Source organism: Theropithecus gelada, chromosome 6 (assembly GCF_003255815.1).
Source record: "Theropithecus gelada isolate Dixy chromosome 6, Tgel_1.0, whole genome shotgun sequence".
Taxonomy (NCBI): Eukaryota; Metazoa; Chordata; class Mammalia; order Primates; family Cercopithecidae; genus Theropithecus; species Theropithecus gelada.
This window is the reverse complement of record NC_037673.1, coordinates 119,573,310-119,593,753: the sequence shown is the minus strand read 5'-3', so window position 1 is coordinate 119,593,753 and position 20,444 is coordinate 119,573,310. Positions and strand designations below refer to the sequence as shown.

General features: G+C 41.2%; 1 protein-coding gene across 1 annotated transcript in view; it reads right to left on the bottom strand.

The window, feature by feature from the left end:
• PRDM6 (PR/SET domain 6) overlaps positions 1-20,444 on the bottom strand; it is a 104,758-nt gene that overhangs the window by 22,244 nt on the left and 62,070 nt on the right. Inside the window, exons 4-6 of the mRNA XM_025386834.1 lie at positions 15,261-15,388; positions 11,626-11,750; positions 180-522 (exon numbers count right to left, since the gene is read on the bottom strand). Of these exons, the coding sequence (XP_025242619.1) occupies positions 180-522; positions 11,626-11,750; positions 15,261-15,388 (596 nt within the window). The remainder of the gene's footprint in view (positions 1-179; positions 523-11,625; positions 11,751-15,260; positions 15,389-20,444) is intronic.

Sequence of the window (20,444 nt, the reverse complement as noted above, 5' to 3'; positions counted from 1 at the left end):
TGTGCAGCCCTTATATGCAAGAAAGTCAAGCAGTGGTCTCACATTTCTCTCTGACCTTCCAGAATGCAGACACCACTTATCACAAGGCTTCCCCTGTGGAGGTGCTCAGAAGTTGGCGGGCAGGCAAGCAGTGGGTCTCACTAAGCAAACACACTGTCAGCAGTGAGAGTCAGGGTTACCTGTCGGGGTTCTGTGTGCACACGTGCATCTGTAAGAGGATCCGCTGGGTGAAAGTCTTAAAGCACTGCCCACATTTCCAAAGATGCCAGTCACTGAACTCCGAGTGGAGCTGGCTTGTGGAAGTTGGGCTTGCAAGGACTCGCTGGTTTTTCACGTTGATTTGATTAAATCCTGATTCAATGGGCCCAGACTTATCCAGAAGAGAGAAGTTCCTGCTGCACGGAGTCTGGGGGAAAACAACGGAGCGCTGCTGGGTGGTAGGGGCGAGTTTGCTGCTTTTGTTGAAGGGCTGCAGGGCGTCTTGTCTGCACATGGCTTCCATTACCGTTGAAGGGACATTTACTAGGAGAATAGCAATAGTTTAGAAGATCAGTTTTACTAGGCTTTAAAATAACCACAATAACACATACTTTAAAAAAATCAAATAAATCAACATTTTAAGAATTTGTGTTTCTGGACTCAGAATTAACATAACCATCTGATTTGAGGAGAAAAAAACTATTATCACAAATTAATAACTCGTCTGATGCCTATTTATTAAGCAACTACTATATGCTCAGGATTGTTTTACATGGTCTTTGCCCTCATGGAGTTCACTTACGACTTGAGACATACAGGAGTCCATAGTGAGCACCACACTGCACCTATGCCTGGAGGGAGTTTAGATGGGAGGCACAGCAAGGGAGAGGGAGAGAGCAGGGGATGTTGCCCAGAGAGGGTAGCCCTGAGAAGTGCAGAGAAAATAGATTCAGCTTGACTGGTGGAGAATTTCAGGCTTTCCTCCAGACCTTGGCAGCACAGGATAGGTATCCAGGAAAAGCTATTTGAAGAGATGAACAAGATGAAAGACACCTGGAGGCAGGAGAAGTCTACCACGCAGGTGGGATAGGAAGGGAGACGGGCTGACTGAGTAAGGCACGGGATCTGGTCACTCTAGGAATAATGATTGGGGGTCAGAAGGAGACCTCAGAGGGCCTTAAAAGTCCAAATAAATAAATAAGAGACTTCAGACCTAGGAAATAGATACAGACCATTTCTGAGCAGAGGGATAGCAAGAAATATAGAACCAGTGTTCAGGAAGGGCTTGAGAGAGACCTGATTTACAGATGGGATGCAAGTGGATAAGGAAAGAGTAGGAGGCAACCAAGTGTGGTGCTTGTGACTCAGGCTTTGGAATCTGTAAGACCTAGGTGAATTCAAATCCTGCCTCTGCCTCTTATTAGCTTAGTGGTCTTAGGCAAACTATTCAATAGCTCTGGGCCGCAGTTATTCCATCTGCAAAATGAGGACAGTGGTACTAACGCTTCTAAAAAAATAATAGGAGCATGACGTGGTGGCTGAGATGGCTGAGGTTTTAACTCCACTATTGACCCTTGGGCAAGTATGGAACATCTAAATCCATGACTTGGTCCCTGGTATAATGTAAAATAGTCACTCTCAGGACTGAATGGCATAAAGCAGAGGTAGCATTTAGTAAAGAGCTTGACCTATGGTTGACACTCAACAGATGTTCGGCCCTATGAGTCTTAGCATCCTGGTCTTTAAAGTCCCCTTTTACGAGGTTTAAATACATCAATGAAAGTACTTATTACAGGGCCTACCATGAACGGCAACTACCATTTTTATTATAGAAGAAGAAGTGATGGATGTGAGGGAGATGGCCCTAAACTGGGGTGGTGGCAGTGGAAGTGGGTAGAGAACTAGAAGAAATACTTCTGAGGAGATAAATCTAATAATATATCTAGAATTTGTTGTTCTTTTTATTAAGACGTTAGTGAGTTAATAATATTTATAAACTATTTGCTGGTCATTCCATAGGTCCAGAAGTGATTAGAACCTAATAGGCTTAAAAAATTCTTCTTGTTTTAAGTAACTACTACATCTATGGGTCATTTCAAGTCTCAGAGAGATTAAAGTTACCAGGTGGTCAAGAGAATGAAATTAGAGACCAAAAATTTTGAAAAGGATGATCAACAAAAAGATTGTGATAGCAAGTAACAAAATAATGCAGACTATGGCCATTGGCCACCGGTTCAAGGCTGCGTGGCAGGAAACACATGACCTGGGAGCACTCATGCCCTGCCACAGACCATCGCTGAGAATGCTACCTGGCACGAAGATGCCGGCATCCTCAAGGGTAGGGGACTGTGACTGCCATGAAGCTCTGTGCTCAAGTGGACAGGGAGATGCCACGTGTGAGCACAGAAAGGGGTAGGTGTGCTGCCTAAGCATTCTTCAACTCAGAACATTCTGTAGAATCACATGTGTCAAGCAAATCCAACCAGAGGACTAGCTCTGTCTGCAGGGTTCTGTCGGCATAGCCCATACTGTCTTAGGAAAGAAAAGTAAAGCAAGAGACTCGCAGACCTGGAAAGAGTCTAGAGTTTGTCTAGTTGGCAGTTCTTAACCTTGGCTACTGCACATTAGACTCACACAGGAGAATCTTTAAAAACTACATTATAATCTCTCCATAGGGCCTGGGCATCTACATTTTTTAAAGTTCCCCAACTGCTTCTAAAGCGAAATCAGGGCTGAGAATCACTGATCTAATCCTACCTTTTCCTGTTACAAATGACAAAAGCCAAGTCCCAAGAAGGTCCAGTAACTTGCCCTGGGTCACACATTCACTTAAGGACACATCTAGGTGGCAAGTTTTAGCTTTCAGACTTATAAGTCAGAATTTTTTTTTCTGACCATACACTCATAGCATCTCTGCTCAACAGCTGTGTTTCAAAATTTAAAGGATGTTTTTACAGCTAGTACATTGTTTTGTGTGTATTATATATAAATACACGTTATATATACTTATGTTATACATATATATACATGTTACAGATACTTATGTTATACATATACACACCTACCTATGTATGTTTGTATGTATGTCTTTATTCTATATACAAATATTTATGTATATTTGAATTCTGGGGCAAAAGCATATAATCAATATAGAATTTGTGGACCGTTTTTACACTTAAAAAATATTTTATGGCACACAGATTGTTACTTTTTAAGTAGGCACTGAAAGACAAGAAGGAATGTTTTGCCATGTTCTGGCATTTTAAAAAATAAAATATAAAAACAGCAGCATTGTCACAGATTGGGGTAGAACCATCTTGTTTGGGCTTTTCATTACTAATCCAGAAGAGGCAAAGCACAGGGAAGCCCACAAGGTTTTAGGCAACACTAAGCTTTTACAAGCCAGGCAATTTCAGACTAACAGGAAGTAATGCATGGTGAGAAAACCATAGAATGAAGATGTCATCAACATGCAAGAGAGCGGGAAACACTGGCCAGCCACTTCACTGTAGGAAAAGGAATAAAATGCCTTTGGGGGAAATAATACAAATAATACTCTAAGTGTAGATGATAGATTCTGAGCTCTGACTTACACTCCTAGAAAGTAACCTAATTGAGCCGGGTGTGGTGGCTCACGCCTGTAATCCCAGCACTTTGGGAGGCCGAGGTGGGCGGATCACCTGAGGTCGGGAGTTCAAGACCAGCCTGACCAACATGGAGAAACCTTGTCTCTACTAAATACAAAATTAGTCAGGTATGGTGGCGCGTGCCTGTAACCCCAGCTACTTGGGAGGCTGAGGTGGGAGAATCACTTGAACCTGGGAGGCAGAGGTTGCAGTGAGCCAAGACCACGCCATTGCAATCCAGCCTGGGCAACAAGAGTGAAACTCAATCTCAAAAAAAAAAAGTAACCTAATTGATTAATTCTAAAAAATTGTTAAGGTCACATAACCTTTATATTAAAACAAAAGAATGTGTGGGTGACAGGGGAGTAGGGATGAAGAGAGATTGATTAATGGGTAGAAATGTATAGTTTGGTAGAAGAAATAAGATATAGTGTTTGATAGATCAGTAGGGTGACGATAGTTTACAATGCTCTATTATATATGATCATGCCACTGCACTCCAGCCTGGGTGACAGAGCAAGATCCTGTCTCCTAAAAAAAATTTAAAGCAGCACTTTTTAGAAGACAAGATTATTCTTCTTAAATATCAGCCTCACTGACTATGGCCATTAAAGGTATAAACTAAACACAGGAAATTTTCAGAAAAAGGACAGGAAATTTCATCCCAACATAAGAAAGAAAACATAGACAACTGCAAAAGGTGCAGAGATGGCTTATTAAAATGACCAAAAAGATGAAGTGGTTTCTGCATGAAGCAATATTGAGCTAGTCAATCTCTTCAGTCTGGAAACGCAAAGATTAAGAGGAAGAGGGCAAACTCCCACAGCCTTAAAGGATACCGTCAAGGAAGAACATGAACTCATGAAATCTGGACAGTTAAAATATTGAGAGAGGCAAATTCAGGATCTATAAAACAAAGTTCAGTTTACCCCTTCCTCGTTCATTCATTCAGTCCACAAATAGTTGCTGAGCATCTATTACATGCCTGACCCTGTGCTAGGCACCATGGATATAGGGGGATCAGGAAAGCCATAGTCACTGCCCTCTGGCACATAAACTCTAGTGGGAAAGACAGATATTAAGCTGATGTCTTTACAGATAAATATTGACTCAGTTTCACCAAATGTAACATTCCATTAATTTCACCATTATAATTGTAAGTCACCATTAATTGCAAAACACCTGCCAGTTTCAGAAAGATTAAAATGTTAAGAAAAAAAATACATAAATTTTGGAATTGTCAAAGTACAGTTACGACAAGTGTGGTAAGTGCTGTTAGAGAAAAGAAAGGATGTCAGGAAATGATAAATCAGGGATGGCTAAACGTGGAGTATGAGAGAATCTGAGTCCTGAGGGGGTATACGGGCATCATACAAGTGCAAAGGGAGGAAAAGGCAATGCAAAAAGATGGAATATCAGCAGCTTTGCCATAGAGTCTTGTACCATGCTGAGGTAGGAAGGAGCTCAGGGCACTAAAGGAATGGAAAAAAAGGCAATGTGGACAGAGAGAGAAGAGGAGATGGGCTGCAGCCGAGGCTGGAGAGGAAGGCAGCACAATTGTCAATGCCTGTGGGAGCTGGACAGGCCACAGAAATATCTGACGGGGTGATGGTAGACAGGTTAACACAACAGAGGATGGTGGGGGCGGTAACATTCTGAACAGGGTATGGCCAGTCTAGAGATGTTTGGAATCTAATATTGTAAAATACTATATGGGCCATAGAAAATGTTTCTGGAGACTCTCTGTGACCCATAGGCTATCATATTAAGGAACTGGGGATTTAGCAAAGAGTAATGGCAAGCCAAAAAATGATTTTAAGTTCAGGTGTGAGATGATCAGATTTATGCTTTAAAGGCATCATCGCTCTGTATCGGTAAATAAACAAAGTACAGAACAATGTATACAGTGTGCTACATATACATGTGGGAGAATGACAGCCAGAGAATAAAAGGGGGAATATTAGATGCTTGAATGGGCAAAAATTATCTCTGAAAGAATACCTGAGAACCTGCCAACATTACTGATGGCATCTTGGAAGGAGACTTACATGTCCACAGTACTTTCTGCATTTTGCTCTATGGGACAGAGCTACCTATTAACAAAACAAGTGAATAAACTGAAACAATAAAATAAGCAAATGGTTGAAACTTCACTCTGGCCACCATGAACTAAAGAAAGAAAGTGTGAAGTCGTGCAGAAGGCTACTGCAGGGGTCCAAGCCAGAGTGGATGGTGACACTAGTCAGGTGGCAGCAGAAATGAAGTGAAGAAATGCATTAAGAATATGCAATCAACAGGACTTGGTGGTTGATTGGATAGAAGGGTGAGCAAGGGTGAGGTGTCAAGGTTTCTCGATAAAGCAATTGGATGATTGGGAGTGAGAGCTACTGAAAGATGGGAGAGGCAGTTAGTGGGAGTGAATAGAGTAGTTTTAGTTTTACGCAGGTGTAGTTGGAGATGCATGAGAAACATGGAAGTGAAGATGTTGCCAAGACAGCTGGAGAGGAGCCTGGGGCTCAGTAAAGAGGTCTGGATTGAAAATGGAAATCTGGGAGTACCTGTCTTAAATTAGGTCACCCAGGAAACAGACTCTGAAATGGGGATTTGGGGTTTGGGGATTGCTCTCAGGATCAACACCTGTTGGGAAGTGAGGCAAGCAGCACTGGGCTGAGGGAGTTTAACAGCTCTGGAGCTGGAAGGAATGAATGTCCTTTAGGGTTGTCCTGGTTTGAGGTAAGGGAACCAGTCCTTTATACATCCCACATTGACCAGTCACTGGATATGGGCTACTGTGGGAGGAAGTATGACCAAGGGTGAGGTGGTTCAAGTGGACTAAAGGTAATTCCTGGAAACAACTCATCCAAGATGTCAGCCCGCTACACTCCCACATACAGTGGGAATGAGCGCCTCCATCCAGTAGCAAAGCTGGGCTTGAGGCAGCACACCACAATATCCTACAGCATGCAAAAAGCCAAATCTCTCATAACAGTGACTTTCCCTGAGACCTTTGCCATTCGTCTCTGTCAACACCTTTTTTAGTGGGTGCTGCCTTCTTGCTGGAATCTTGTAGAAGAGTCAGAAGCATCCCTGGTGAGTGACTTCTTTGTTCTTCTAGGAACCTACAGGTTTCAACAGCTCTAGACCAATTTTTATATTAGTCTGTTGGCTCAGGGTTTCCATAGCTGGCAAGTAGTGCAAAATCAAGCCTCATAACATCCTACGGCTAGGGCTAGTTTTTAGAGTATGACTGTTTTTACCAATGCCCCAAGATGGACAGTCCCTTAGATTACTGGCTTGAGGGCAGCATTTTTCTATTCCCCATTCAGGGACAGGATAGTATTTTTTGGCTCCTGATTCTAAGCCAACCCCAGCTTTGCACTGTACACAAGAGGCCTGGAACCTGGACTCCTCCCAGCTGAATGACATAGACAGCCTGACAGCCACAAGCTCACGCTCTCTGTTGTGGCCACCTCATGCAGCATCTGCACGGTGTTTGATATCGCGGTTATGTGCTTATGTGTTCTCTTCTAGACTGAGCTCCTTTAGGACAGGGCCTGGGTTTTTGCACCTATCACAATGCTTCCCCTGGGGCCCTGCACAGATGGTCTTGTGGACTGAACTATACATAATCTTCTAAAGGTCACCGCTAAGGGCTTGAGTAGGGCCTTCCTGACTCTGACCTAGTTTCTCACTGTTGGTGGAACAGTGGGGGTAAGGGGCACCGTGCAGAGGTCCCCCTTTTTATTTTCTGCTCTTTAAAATCAAAAGAAAAAGGCAGGGGTCCTCGAGGAGGCAGGGTTTACTCTGGTGCAGCAACTCCCCTGTTGCCATCAAGGTTCACATTCTGCCACCTCAGCTTCATATGCCGAGACAGAAAAAGCAGCAGGAAGACTTGTTTAACATTTATTCCCAGGATTTTTTTTAATTTCCTCTGAAATGAATATGAATACACTAAGGTCTTTACACTCTGCAGGAGCTAATCCCCCACTGGAAGCTTTGGGGAACCTCATTCCTTCTTGCGGATGCGATCTGTCGACACAGGCGTTCCTTCAGGCTCTTTTGAAAGGCCCACAGTGGATGGAAAGGCGCTCTCTTTGGAGCTGTATTACATTTATAATACGACTTTTTTAAAAAGAAAATAACATAGGAATTGCTTCCAGAACCCAAATGCCTGTTGAACTGCTGTCTTCTCTGAGTCAAGGCGGCTTTCAATGAGCTGTCCGGGCAGTGAGTGTACCCACAGCCACCCTGCTTTGGGGCCGCCAGTGGAGGGGGCACGTCCTGAACCCAAACCCACCGCACACGCTCGATAGGAAATGTGTACTTTCAATGTTGAAAGAACCATGGGAAGAAAGTTATATTTTTATAACTGAAGGTGCTTAATATTACTCAGTAAGTAAAATCATATTTTCCTTGAATGCCTTGGTCCAGGTATCAATTTCATTAACAACAACAAAAAATCTGCCTGAAATAATTAATCCCTTCTAATAATGGTAATAGAAATTCTCAGTATTTATTCAGTGCACATTCTTCATTGTTCACTGTGTGCATAGCACTATAAAGAGACTCTGTGGAGGTATTTTATCGAAAAAGTATTTGATCTCAAGAAGCTTCTTTTTAGGTACCTGATTTATTTCGTGGCTAGCTCAGTGGGATAAAAATTGTCTTAGAATTGCTAATCCAGTAGAGATGATTTAAATTACTCAGGGCTGTGGAAGGCTATCTGTTAAATGATCTGTCCATGCCCTTTCACACATTTGTGCTTTTAAATCGCAGAGTATTTTCTTAGCACAGAAGAAAGAATCCTCATTTAGGTGTTCCCAGGTCTCCCAGTGAATCACATGGAATGAGAATCCATCTTAGAGGCAGTCAAAGTCATATATCTCCCCCACACTATCTGATGAAGCCTTCTGCTGGTTTCTTGGGTGGCCAATCACATGACAGATATATGACTCTGAGACAGGAACTGAAATAAAATTCCTATAATACCCTTGGGGGAAAGGGGATTGTCACTGTTGAGCACTTTAGTCAATGGCTTAATTCCTTTTAAACTTCGCTCAACCGTTACTTAGAGCTCTGAACAGAACCCAAAAGAACTACTTAGTTTTCCTACTGAGTCTACAATACTTCAAGCTGTTGTAGCTTTGCAAATTTTCTTTCAAGGACTTCAGGTGCTAAATGATATATCATATATCCTGGTAGAGTTTATTCAATACTCTAATCATCAATCTCAAGAATGCTTCACTCAGGTTAGACACTAGTAGAAAGAAGAATTGAAAAGCAACTGGTATGTTTTTTCCAGAAAGTACATTTTTGGCATGGTGGCACCAAATCTGAAGGCCTGGTATGCTCTTAGACACCCATTGTCAGGTGGCTGTGAATGGCACACAGACCCAAAAATGCTCTACTCCAACCCCACAATCCCTCCCGTCCATGTGACAGCATTGTCAGGTGGAAGCACCATGCAGATATGAGTCTTGCACTCCAGAGATCCAGGTCAAGGGTAAGAAATGCATTTCCTAAGTGGTCACTCCACAGTTTCCATTTCTGGCTCAGAGCTCAGTAAGTGGTCATGCCATCCTTCCAGCTCCTCAGGCCAAAAGCCTCAAAGTCATCCCTGACTCCTCTTTCTCACTCAGCATCTAATGTGTAAGAAAATGCTGTTGAATTTACTTTTAAAACATATCCAGAATCCAACTACTTCTCACCACCTCCACCACTCCCATGCTAGTCCAAACCACCATCATCTCTCCCCCTGGATTCCTGCAAGAGCCTCTAGCTAGATTCCCTGCTCTTCCCCCTGTCCAGTCTCCACTCAGGGAGTATTCCTGAAAAAAATTCAGTCAAATCGTTCTTTTCCTCAAAACCCTACAACAGCCCCCTTTGCCCAGCTCACACAGAGCCTCCAGGGCCCTAGAAGGTCTTCCCTGCCGTAGCACCCACCCACATCTAAGTTAACCCCTCTTCACCTCACTCACTCTGCCTCACCCATGCTGACCTCTGTGATGCTCTTCCAACATGCCAGGAACATTCCCATCTTGGGACCTGTAATTGTCTGGCTGCCAGGAATGCTCTACCTACTAACACATGGCTTGTTCCTTCACCATCTTAAGTCTTTGCCCAAAGTCCACCTCCCCAGTGGAGCTTACCCCGTTCACTCTCTGAAACTATAACTCCTAACTCCTGGCACCTCTTTATCTCTTTTCTGCTTTATTAGCCCACAACACTTATCACTATCTGGCCAACTATTTATTTACTTATATATCTGTTGATAATCTGTCTCCCCTCATTAGAATGTAAGCTCCATGAGGGCAGGGATTCTTGTCCATTTTGTTCACTGCTATATTTACATCACCCAGCAAAGACACTGGCTCATGGTAGGTGTTCCTTATACATCTGAACAATGAACGAATAAATATTTGGCCTCGATATGTTTACTCTAGACATTCCTCAACACTCACACCACAACAACAGCTTCAGTCTGTAGCAGGTTGTATTAAAAGAAGAAACAGAGGATCTCGTGAGATTTCTAGAATCCTCTTGGATCAAACACTCTAGATGGTTACATCAAGGTTCCAACATACAGACAAGTCCATGTTAGCAGATGGGGAGGCTGGCTGACACTGATGCCTTTCTGTGCATAGATAAAGATCTAGTTTTGGGGGCATGGGGCATGGAGCCATTCTGTTTGAGGCAGAGTACAGTGGCTTCTACATCTACATTTGCCTCTCACTGCATACTCATGGCCAACACTGAGATTTTCTCCTATGAAAACAGGAACCCCCTCAAACAGGAATATAGCAGCAGAAAATAAACTTTCCAGTGGAAGCTGGAAATGTCAGAGGAATGTACTATATGTCCAAAGATTCATTTTTTGATTTGATGTTGGTTTTGGGGTTAGGGTAAAATAGAAAAGGAAAGTTGATAGTAATAGGCTTTTTGATGATTTTTCTTTTTACAAAGAAATTAAAGACAAAATGGGAAAGAAATATCTGACCATCAGCATTTTGATGAGTCATAATATGAGCATTTTTAAATTGTAGTTTTTGGTGTGTGAGTGCATGTGTGAGAAAGAGGAGAAGAAAATGATAAAAAAAAAAAAACACTTTTTTCAAAATGAAGTTTCTTATCCATTATCAAAAGACATCTGTTATCTTTGTTTCTTTTTGTAGCATAACATCAAATTATCAGTTCACAAATTAGTCAATTTGGTGACAAGAAAACACAATATCACTGAAATCAGTGTTTCTCACTGAAGCACATCAGTGCTAATTCTGTTCCAAATACTGGAAATCACTTTAAAATACTTTTCAGATAACTGATAGAGCAGAAATATAAAGTTTACATGAAAGTTGCTGCAAATTTACATTTGCCTAGGTGTTAATTATTTTAAAGATAATGGTTGGTACGGTAATAAAGATAGGAGAAAATTACATGTTTCCAGACATGGTTTTAGACAAAAAATTTAGAAAGACACAAAAATTCTTTAGTCACATATCTACCATTTTAAATATTATTTGTCATGCAAATGACTATGTAGGAGGAAGCAGGAGGAAGCACACCCAATCAACTAAAGGGGTGCTACCCCTGATTAAATGTCATTGCTTTCTTATTATTTCATTTTTGCATACAGTGTGGCTCCCACAAGACTATACATCCCTTCAGAGCAGAAGGTGAACCTTACACTGCTCTTGTAATCCCTAAGGTGGCAAGCATAGAACCAGACACGTAGTTGGTACTCAGTGAATACCAGCTGACTTAACTTGCTTCAACTATTATTTAAAATCTGGCAAAGGCTTTGAAGTTGTTAATAGGTGAAGGACTGGCCCATACAGGTTAAGATGCCCTACGATAAAGCAGATGACATGCAGGGAAAAGAAAACAATGGAACAGACTTGTATATGTTTGTGTTACTTATTTTAGTGAACCATGTTCCATGAGTTTCAAAAAAACCTCTTAAAAAGTTAGCTTTGAAATAGGTAAATTGAAATGTGAATTCAGAGCTAAAATAAATTCTTACAGTTTTCATCCTGGGCAATGCATTGTAAGGGGATCCCAAAGAAAGACGTATAGCTGTCATTGTACCACACCAGAAGTTCGGTGCCCCTAGGGATATCTATACAGGCTCGGTAGAATATATTCGACCTATTCAAAACAAAAGAAAACCCAGCTTAGTAATACATAGGACTCATGTGCCCCCATCCATATTTTTATTGCCCCGAAAAAGTTCTGCTCAGCTCCATCTAAACAGTTTCTGTTTGTAATAAATATACACCCAACTGATTGTCCCCAGCAACCAATTAGAGTCTGTAACTCAGTATGATAAACAGCATTCAGTTTATTTCCACAATGACCCTCCCTAGAATGAATTGGCTGAAGAGACAGATATTTAGCCCAGGAGACATCAGGAAGGAAGAGTTCATTAAAAAAAATTTCATCTCACACTAATGAGAAAATTCCTCTCAGGAAAATTGCAAAGACACTGGTGTCCCAACCTCATATATAAAAACTATTGACCTCTTATTTGAAGGAAAAGCATTAAATGTATTATTGCAACTTGGCGTTGGGAGTTCCCAAATTTGTAATAAAATTAAGCAGCTTTGTGATATAAGGACTCAGGGAAATAAAAATTCTCTCCATTGCTCTTTTTCTAAAGTTTGATACAGGAGAAGAGAAAAATGTTCCTATGTGAAATGGATGGAAATTCAATAAATACAAGAGGAGCACTTTACTCTGGCTGAAAGATTACACTCTGAAATGATACAGTGAAGGTATGAGAAATAAACATTTTTTATAATAGCTTTGGTACTTTAAAAAAATCTACAGATTAAAAAAATGAGGAGACTGAGACTGGTTTTCTCAATGAAGAATTGCTACAAATATGAACCTCAAGTTCAAGATAAAAGTGTGTAGGGTTGGTGGGCCTTAAATTTCTTCTTTCTGTAAGGAATTGGCTGTAGCAGGGCAATTTGTTCCTTGTATAACACTGCAGACATAAGGCGAATGCTTCTCCACATTTTTCATGGCAGTGAGATATGCACTTGTCAACATATTTTGTCACCACAAAGTGGCTCTTGGCAATAGGATCATAAAGATCAATAAAAAAGTGCAGATTCTCAATATTTTACTTGCAGCTGCAAAAATTTCATTTATCTTGTTATTTTCCTTACTTGCTGCCATTCTGTCTCACGAGGGCACTGCTAGCTAAGCAGAATGTTTTTCCCAACATTCTATGAATATCTGACAAAAACTCCAGCCAGTTGCCTAGCTCTTGCTACCCTTCCTCCCTCTGCATCTCCAAGAGCTGTGCATTTTATTAATTCTTTCCACTGCTACATAAAAAAATCAAAATTGGAGCTGAGCTATAAATCACTGGCATCTCCTAACTTGAGAAAAATTGAGTCTACTTTGTACTTCACCCTTGCAACATTTCATCTCTCGGTTTGGCTTCCCTTAATATAAACACTGCGCCCGGCAAATGAATGTGCTAAAACCAAATGACACACTTTGCTGCTGAAAGAGCAGAACTGTTTTCAAGCAATGGGTGGTCTTCTGAGGCACCGAATAGGCCGAAAGGGGGAAAAAAATGTGTAAGCGTACACCATTCCTTACAAGCGGGCAGAGCTTCCAAAACTCGCAGAAATCTCTGCATGTTGAAGCACATCAAAGGGATTTTTCCCTTTTCAGATAATATTTCCTTTGCTGACATGTATTTAGTATTGTGGTTGGATGACTCATAAAGATAGCTTCATGGCGTCCCAACGCAGTTGAAGTGGAACACATGCCAACAAACATTATTGTCAGCCTCAAAATAAAAACAAAACGTTCAGCTAAGGGTCAATCAATCAAGGGCGCTTTGAAGAAAATTCCATTTAGATATTACAAATCATAACAGAATGAATTTAAACCAGCTGACTTTTTGTGAAGCGGACATTCATGTACAATAAAAATTAGACTGGCTCTTCAGGGTCCAACTTTTCTATTTTCTTACTCTTGGACGTGGTCACCAGTGATGAATGCCAGTTTTTAAAATTGTGTTTTTGTAGTTCATTTTGTAAAGATCTGAAGTAATCGAAAACAGATCAGTAGAGAGAGCTCATAGTGTAAGCACCATCATGAAAGGGGGAGTTGTAAAAAACCCACTTAATACTGACAGATAGGCAATGACTTACCCATGCCCACCTTCCTCTTAGGGGGCTCTTGTTTCCCAAATTCAGAATTTGCCTCAATAGCTCCTTGGGTACCCATTACAGAACCAGACTATCTTACTAAATGGACAAGCACAATCTTCACTAATTTTCTAGCTCAGAGTTTTATATAAAACCTCACAACAGAAATGCAGCTGTAATAAAAGTGAACAAAGTCCATATACAGCAGTGTAATGAAATACTGTCTTGTGCTACTTCATTTAAACCGTTATTTAATGAAATAAAACTGCACTGAAAACCAAGGCGGTGAGTCACACACTGCCCAAATTTTTTTTAATTGAAGACCTCAGAGAGCAAGCCAAATTTGTGCAGCCTTTAACCAACAAGGGGAAGAAAGTTAAAAAGAAAAACTTAAGCTTCATTTAAAAAAAAAAAAAAAAGGGAAAGGAAAATAAATAGCCATAGGCAGGACTCCAAGTTGCTGAGCACAGAGCCCTCTGCTTTGATGTGTCTGTGGTGCCTAATAAAGCTAAACAGTTGCTTCTGATTCTAAAGGGAACACGGCTGTTTATAACTGAGGTCATATATTTATATGGCACACGTTTTCGAGGGATTTTGAGAAAAGAAGGCTTAGTGGTGGGGCTTTTGTCCTATTTGATTCGTTTTTGCCCTCTCGTCTCCACTCCAGCCTTCCCTAGCACTAAATGGAAATGCTTCACCAGCAGGTGCACTGGGAAGAACTGACTGAGCGTCCGGAGAATCCACCCTGCTTCTCAGCTCCCCAGAGGCCTCCCTGTGTGGATCCCCTACGGGAAATGGGGATGGCTCCACCCTGCCTTTGTTATCCTCTGAGTTTTGCCCATACCTTTCAGGAAACCAGGGGCTTCTCTATGCCTGGGAACTGCCTCATGAACTGAAAGGAATCCTGAATCATCAAAGGGCCAAACCCACTGCCACCTTTAGAGGGAGCAGGAGAGTTACCCTGGCTCTGTCACTGCCACTAAGTCTAACGGTTTTGGAAAGGTATGGGTGGGAAGGTAGAGTTCTTGGTTTCCCATGCTGTTGTGCAAACAAAGCTATTCCTCAAAGGAGACAGCATGAAGGAGACTGAAAGCAAGAGACCTGAGGCTGAATCTCTGACCATCTACTTATCTGTGTGAATACATCTGCTTGGGAAAAGCACCCCAAGTCAGTGCGTTTGCTGGGCTAATTCAGACCATTCTGGAAGTTCTAACGATGTGGGAGTAACTTCACCATGTGCACGGAGTGAAGGAGGCCATCTACTAGCACTTTTAATCCTAAGTGTTCATGAATGCTCTTACTGTCATAGGAACTAAGGAGGTTTCAGAAATCAAGCAAAAAAAAAAAAAAAATGTCTGCCAGTCCTTCCAGAGTTCTGCAGGATTTTTTTTTTTTTTTTTTTTTCCCCACCAGTGGCAAGCCTGAATTTGTATATGCAAGCCAAACGGCTTCAGCTCTGTAGGTGGTAAATCAAGATATACTTTACCTGTACTGAACTACTGTTAGATTCTGTTCTCCGCAGTGCCTTGCACATCGGATATACCTCATCCAGCTCGACTTACTAGGTTCCCCACCATCAATAAAGTGCTGTAGTGTCCCATCCTGGTCATATATCTGGAGAAGAGGTCAGAAGGTCAAGTAGTTAGAACGAATCATCAGCAATCATTTTCCCTGCTTCCCTTGGTGTCTTTATGTGTCAGCTGCAGAAATTTATTGCCCTTAGGTTTGCTAGTGCTTATTGATGCTTGTGGACACTCAACCGGAATAACAGGAAAATATGGTTTGGTGATGCAAGTCGATCATGTTTTTCTTATCAAGCCAATCTTCTCTGTATTAAACATATTTGTGGTATCTCACGGATGTGACCATATTTCCCAAAGAATATTTGACTGATTTTGACAGGCTAGTCTTAAGTAATGAGCTGCTGGATAAACAAAGCAAGCTGAAAGGAGAGGCCACATTGACATTGTCGGAACATCCACATTTGAGCCCCCCAGGCTCAAACACACAACTGCCCAGAGGCATTCGGGAGGCAGTAACTGTCCGATCAACAGGCTGGGTGACACCTAGCAGAAGACAGTTGGAGAGTTATGGAGCCGGAAAGAACTGGCAAAACAGACTCTGATGTGGATGAAACAAATGAACTCTCACCTGAAAGAAGATGTTTTTCAGGACAAAGTTTTCAGGATCTGAAACTATTAGGAGAGGAGTCATTTAAAAAATAGAGAGAGATCCTCAAAAAGGGAAAGAAAAAAATAGCTGTTTCCTATGGATCCTACATTTCTTAACTGAGTTGTCTAATTGTTACTGCCTCACATCAATTCAAACAGATTTCCTTTCAAGAGAGCATGTGAGAAAATGAAATCTGCTTCGAACCACTCAATAAGCATGGGACAAAAAGTCTCGTGAAAGCAACTAGGGAGCCAAGCAAACACAGAGTCAGTGCTGACAGCAGAGGCAACAGCTTGCCTTTTCAGAAACGACTTCAGATCCAGGGCACTTAGGGGGACGCGGTATCTAGAGGAGTGGGAGATGAGGAGGTCATGTATCCACAGCAATTCTAGAAAGTCACTGCCAGTCCTGGGGCCATCCAGGAAGCAGGGACAGTTAAAAGAGTTTCCTAAGGGTATGGTTCTCAGAAGGACCATCATACACTGCACCATTTCAGATAAAATCAGCAGTGGGATCCTTCTTCTGGTAGCTACTTCCCCAGAGCATCCTGACAAATCGTATCTCTCACTCTTGCTAGTCAGCCCTTCCATTTTTCCTTTTCAAATAAGCATGGCGAATAAGCGTTAGAGAGAGTCTCACTGGTTATATTTAGGCTCCAAAATTAGTATGGTCATTCATAGTTTAGCTCAGCATTTCTATTCTGGGGGAGGGGGGTGCAAACGGGCTTAGTGATGACAGTTTCTTTTTACTATCACCAGTCATTTAAAAACAGCTAAGTTTTTTTATTTTATTTTATTTTATTTTATTTCATTTTATTTTATTTTAATTTATTTTTGCCTTTCTCAAACTCATTCCTCTCCAACTCCAACCTTTCCACTAAGCCCACAATGAAAGACAAACATTAATCTGTTAAAAACAATTGAGAAGTTATGACTGGGTAAATGCATCAGAGTGATCACAGCTGATAATCAATTTAGCTTGAGAAGAGTGAAGAGATTCTTGGATATTTATTTAAGACTAATGACTTCTTTAAATTTCTAGGTTTTGGATAATGGCAAAGAATGGAAACATTTCATGGGGTGGCTACATCTGCTACATGAGCAATCAAATGATAGACAACATATTTAGAATTGATTATACTGTAGTTGTTTCTGTTTTTGTTGTTGTGCGGTTTTTTGTTTGTTTTGTTTTAAGAAACTGATTAAGATTCAAAATTGCAACTCTGAAACTTGTTGACAGCCTCAGAGTTGAAATTTTGAATCTTAACCAGTTTCTTCAAAATTGCAACATTGACCAAAGCCATTTGGTTCCCTTAATGCCACTGTTAATCTTTAATGGAGTAAGAAATGTTGATGACCCAGTCCCCTGCCTTCCCTTCCCCCAAAAATAAACCTTCCATAGGGACTGCTGGTAAAAATTATTATGAAGCATTTTGAGAACTGCACACAACAATCCTCCTTTGTGCATCAAGCCACTATCTTCAACAGCAAGTAAAATCCCCTAACATTTCTAACTAGTGGGGACTGTCTTAACTGTTGGCTCATTTGATCACTAGCTACTAACCAGTCCACCCTTAAAATTGGTATGAAAAGTGTTTCCCCCTACACTCTTGTTTCAGCAATAATCTTAACTAAGTATATTGTAACTACAATAAAACCTACAATTTTTGCCTGCCTGATATAAACTGCTACTTGCCTTGAGGAAAAGTAAAAGGCTATTTGTCAGGCTTTTCCTGAGTATCACACAATGTAGCACACGGCATGAGGTTTGGCTTTCCTGGCTTTAGCTAATACTAATATTATAATATTTCACATGAAACTGTGATGCAAATCCCATGCACCTACTTAACTCCCATAACTACATACCCAGAGTTGAACAAACTCATTCAACCTTGATACTGCTTTCTTTCTCAGCCCCCAGAGCCTAGCCATCATCAAATTCAGTTGAATTTGCCTTCTATATACTTTTCGAGTGCATTTATGTCATTCTCTCCACTGTTAACCATTTTAGTCCAAATGAGATTTTTTTCCTCACCTCAAGTATAGCAAGAGCCTCTTAACTGATTTCAAAAAACACCAGAGAGAAAAATAAATGAAAAGAAAACCTAGCCCCCTTTTTTTTGTAGTTCAGTTTTTGCATGCATTATTAAAACAGAGAAGCTATGTTACCTAATGTTAAAAACTATCTGTTATTCTCTTGGGAAAATATTTGTAATACATATCACCGTATTATCAGCCTCTGATTTCTTCTCTGATTATTGTTGCTGCTATTTTCAAACCATTGCTTTTGGTCTGTTCTTTCTCTTTTATCAATAGGAGTGGAAATATAAGAAAAAGGGAGACCTCTTTCTTACCTTTTTAAGGGGATTTTAATAGTATTGAATCTAATTCTATTTATTGGGACATCACACATATGGTTGAGATAATGATCACACAATTTCTTACTCATGACAAATCATGCATAGCATTAACTGAAAGCTACCACAAGAAAGGAGTTGTATCGTGATCCTGGATATTAGGAAGTGCCACTCTCTCCCATGCTTTTATTTTCCTTGCACAAAATCTAGCTTTAAATGAGAGTAACAGGAGTAAAATATGCACCAGGGTTGCGCGTTACAACAACTGGCTGTGAGTGGCTTGTCCACTGCTTTGTCATTTACCAAGGCTGCCAGCCTATGACAACAACAATAATCATAGAAATGGTGGAAGCCAGTGACTGATCTAAGCTCGTTTTAACATAAGCATAATACCATCTTCCAAATGATAGGAATTGTGTGTATTGGTGACTCTGAGCAAAGTGTTTCTCCAAAGCAGAATTTGCAAACTAGTGGCTCTCAGGCTAAATTCAAACAACAGACCAACCATGTTTTTCCTGCACAATGTTTAAAAATTTTTTTAATTTTATCTAATTGAGATTTCTAACTTCTGAAAAATCAAAAGATGGGTCCTCAATTTCTGGCAAATGATCACTGGTGGCAGTGATCCACTTAAGATAAGAAAAGGTGGCTCCCTTTAGACTGGGCTTGAGCTTTTCCAGTTCTGCAGTCCCTACCACTCCTTACTGTCTTACATGCTACTTACTTCACTAATGCACTTACCTGCTTGGCCTCATTAGACATTTCCATTTGTAAGCCCAGCAGTAAGGGAATTCCTGGCACCACTGAAAATCAGTCCATTACAGCTGGGAGCACTTTCAAAGAAAACTGTCTGAAGTGACAGCCTAGAGACACTGCAAACGTTCATCACTCCTGTGCTTCCCAGATGCCATCATCTGACCCAAGATCCAAGCTTTCTGTCCCGCAGTTTTCCAGTGAAGGGGAGTGCAGAGTTTTGTTTTGTTTTGTTTTTGTTTTTAATTTCCCTTCATTTTTACCAGGACAGGATTTCAAAGATCGTTTCAAGTGAAGGATCCCCTTTAATTCAAGGAAGTCTTAAATGTAATTCCAGTATAAAAACAGATGAAAGTTGCCCTGGTTAAAAAATGAGGAGTTGATGGGAGCACCTCACCAACACAACTAACCCCACCATGACTCTCTGAGACAGTTCCCAGGACACCTCTAAGGGCCCAAGGTAAGCTGGGGGACCCTGTGTGAAAAAGTACAGGCAGCACATTTCCTCCAGTAGATAAGGCCTCCATGAAGCTCAGTCACCAACTCTTCTGCTAGAATGTCGAGCACTGTGGCTAAATTTAGAGCCCAGGAAAATCAGATTTGGAAGGGACCTCAGAGACCATCTGCTCCAACCCCATCCATTTATACAGAAGGAAATGGTGTCTGCAAAAGTTAGTAGTCTAAGCAAAGTGAGGCGACTAGTCCACGACAGAACCAGACCTCATCTCTAGGCCTTCTCACCTGCTCTCCACTTCTCTGCCTCCCCATCTGGGAGTGTGCTGAGGCCTTCCTCACCTCATTCAGTCCTGTAAATATCTTGAAGAGAGCCAATGACCTCAGACAAAAGGAACTTGAATTACAACTTAATCATGAATCTGTTCCTCCCCAAACCCAGGTCCCTGAATTTCAGCATGGGGAGGGGGAAGGGGGATCTGAAGGTTTCATATAAATGGGATTAGTCAGTTTTCAGGGAGTGAGGAGACATTTCAGATGCCCTCTCCCATGTTCCCAACCCTGGCATATCCCTGTGCCAAGGCTCCAGACATCAGCATTTGGTTGTGTGTTGAAGTGCCAGCCTCCTTCAATTTTCGCCAAGCAGCCGAGGTGAGGAAGCATATTTTATGCCCACACATCTAACACAGGGCCCAGCACATAAGAGGAACCCAATGCATGCCGAAGTGAACTGAATTCTCACAATAATTCTATATCTTCTTCAGGATCTTGGATTTTACTCAAAGCTTAAGAAGAAATTACCACTAAATGCAATTAAACCTTGATTCTAAGTACTAACAACTAGGATTAAAAAATACTACATTCTTTTTTAAGCCAATCTCTTTCAACTCTATGAAATACAAAGGTGAATTTCATATGATGATTTAAAATGGAATA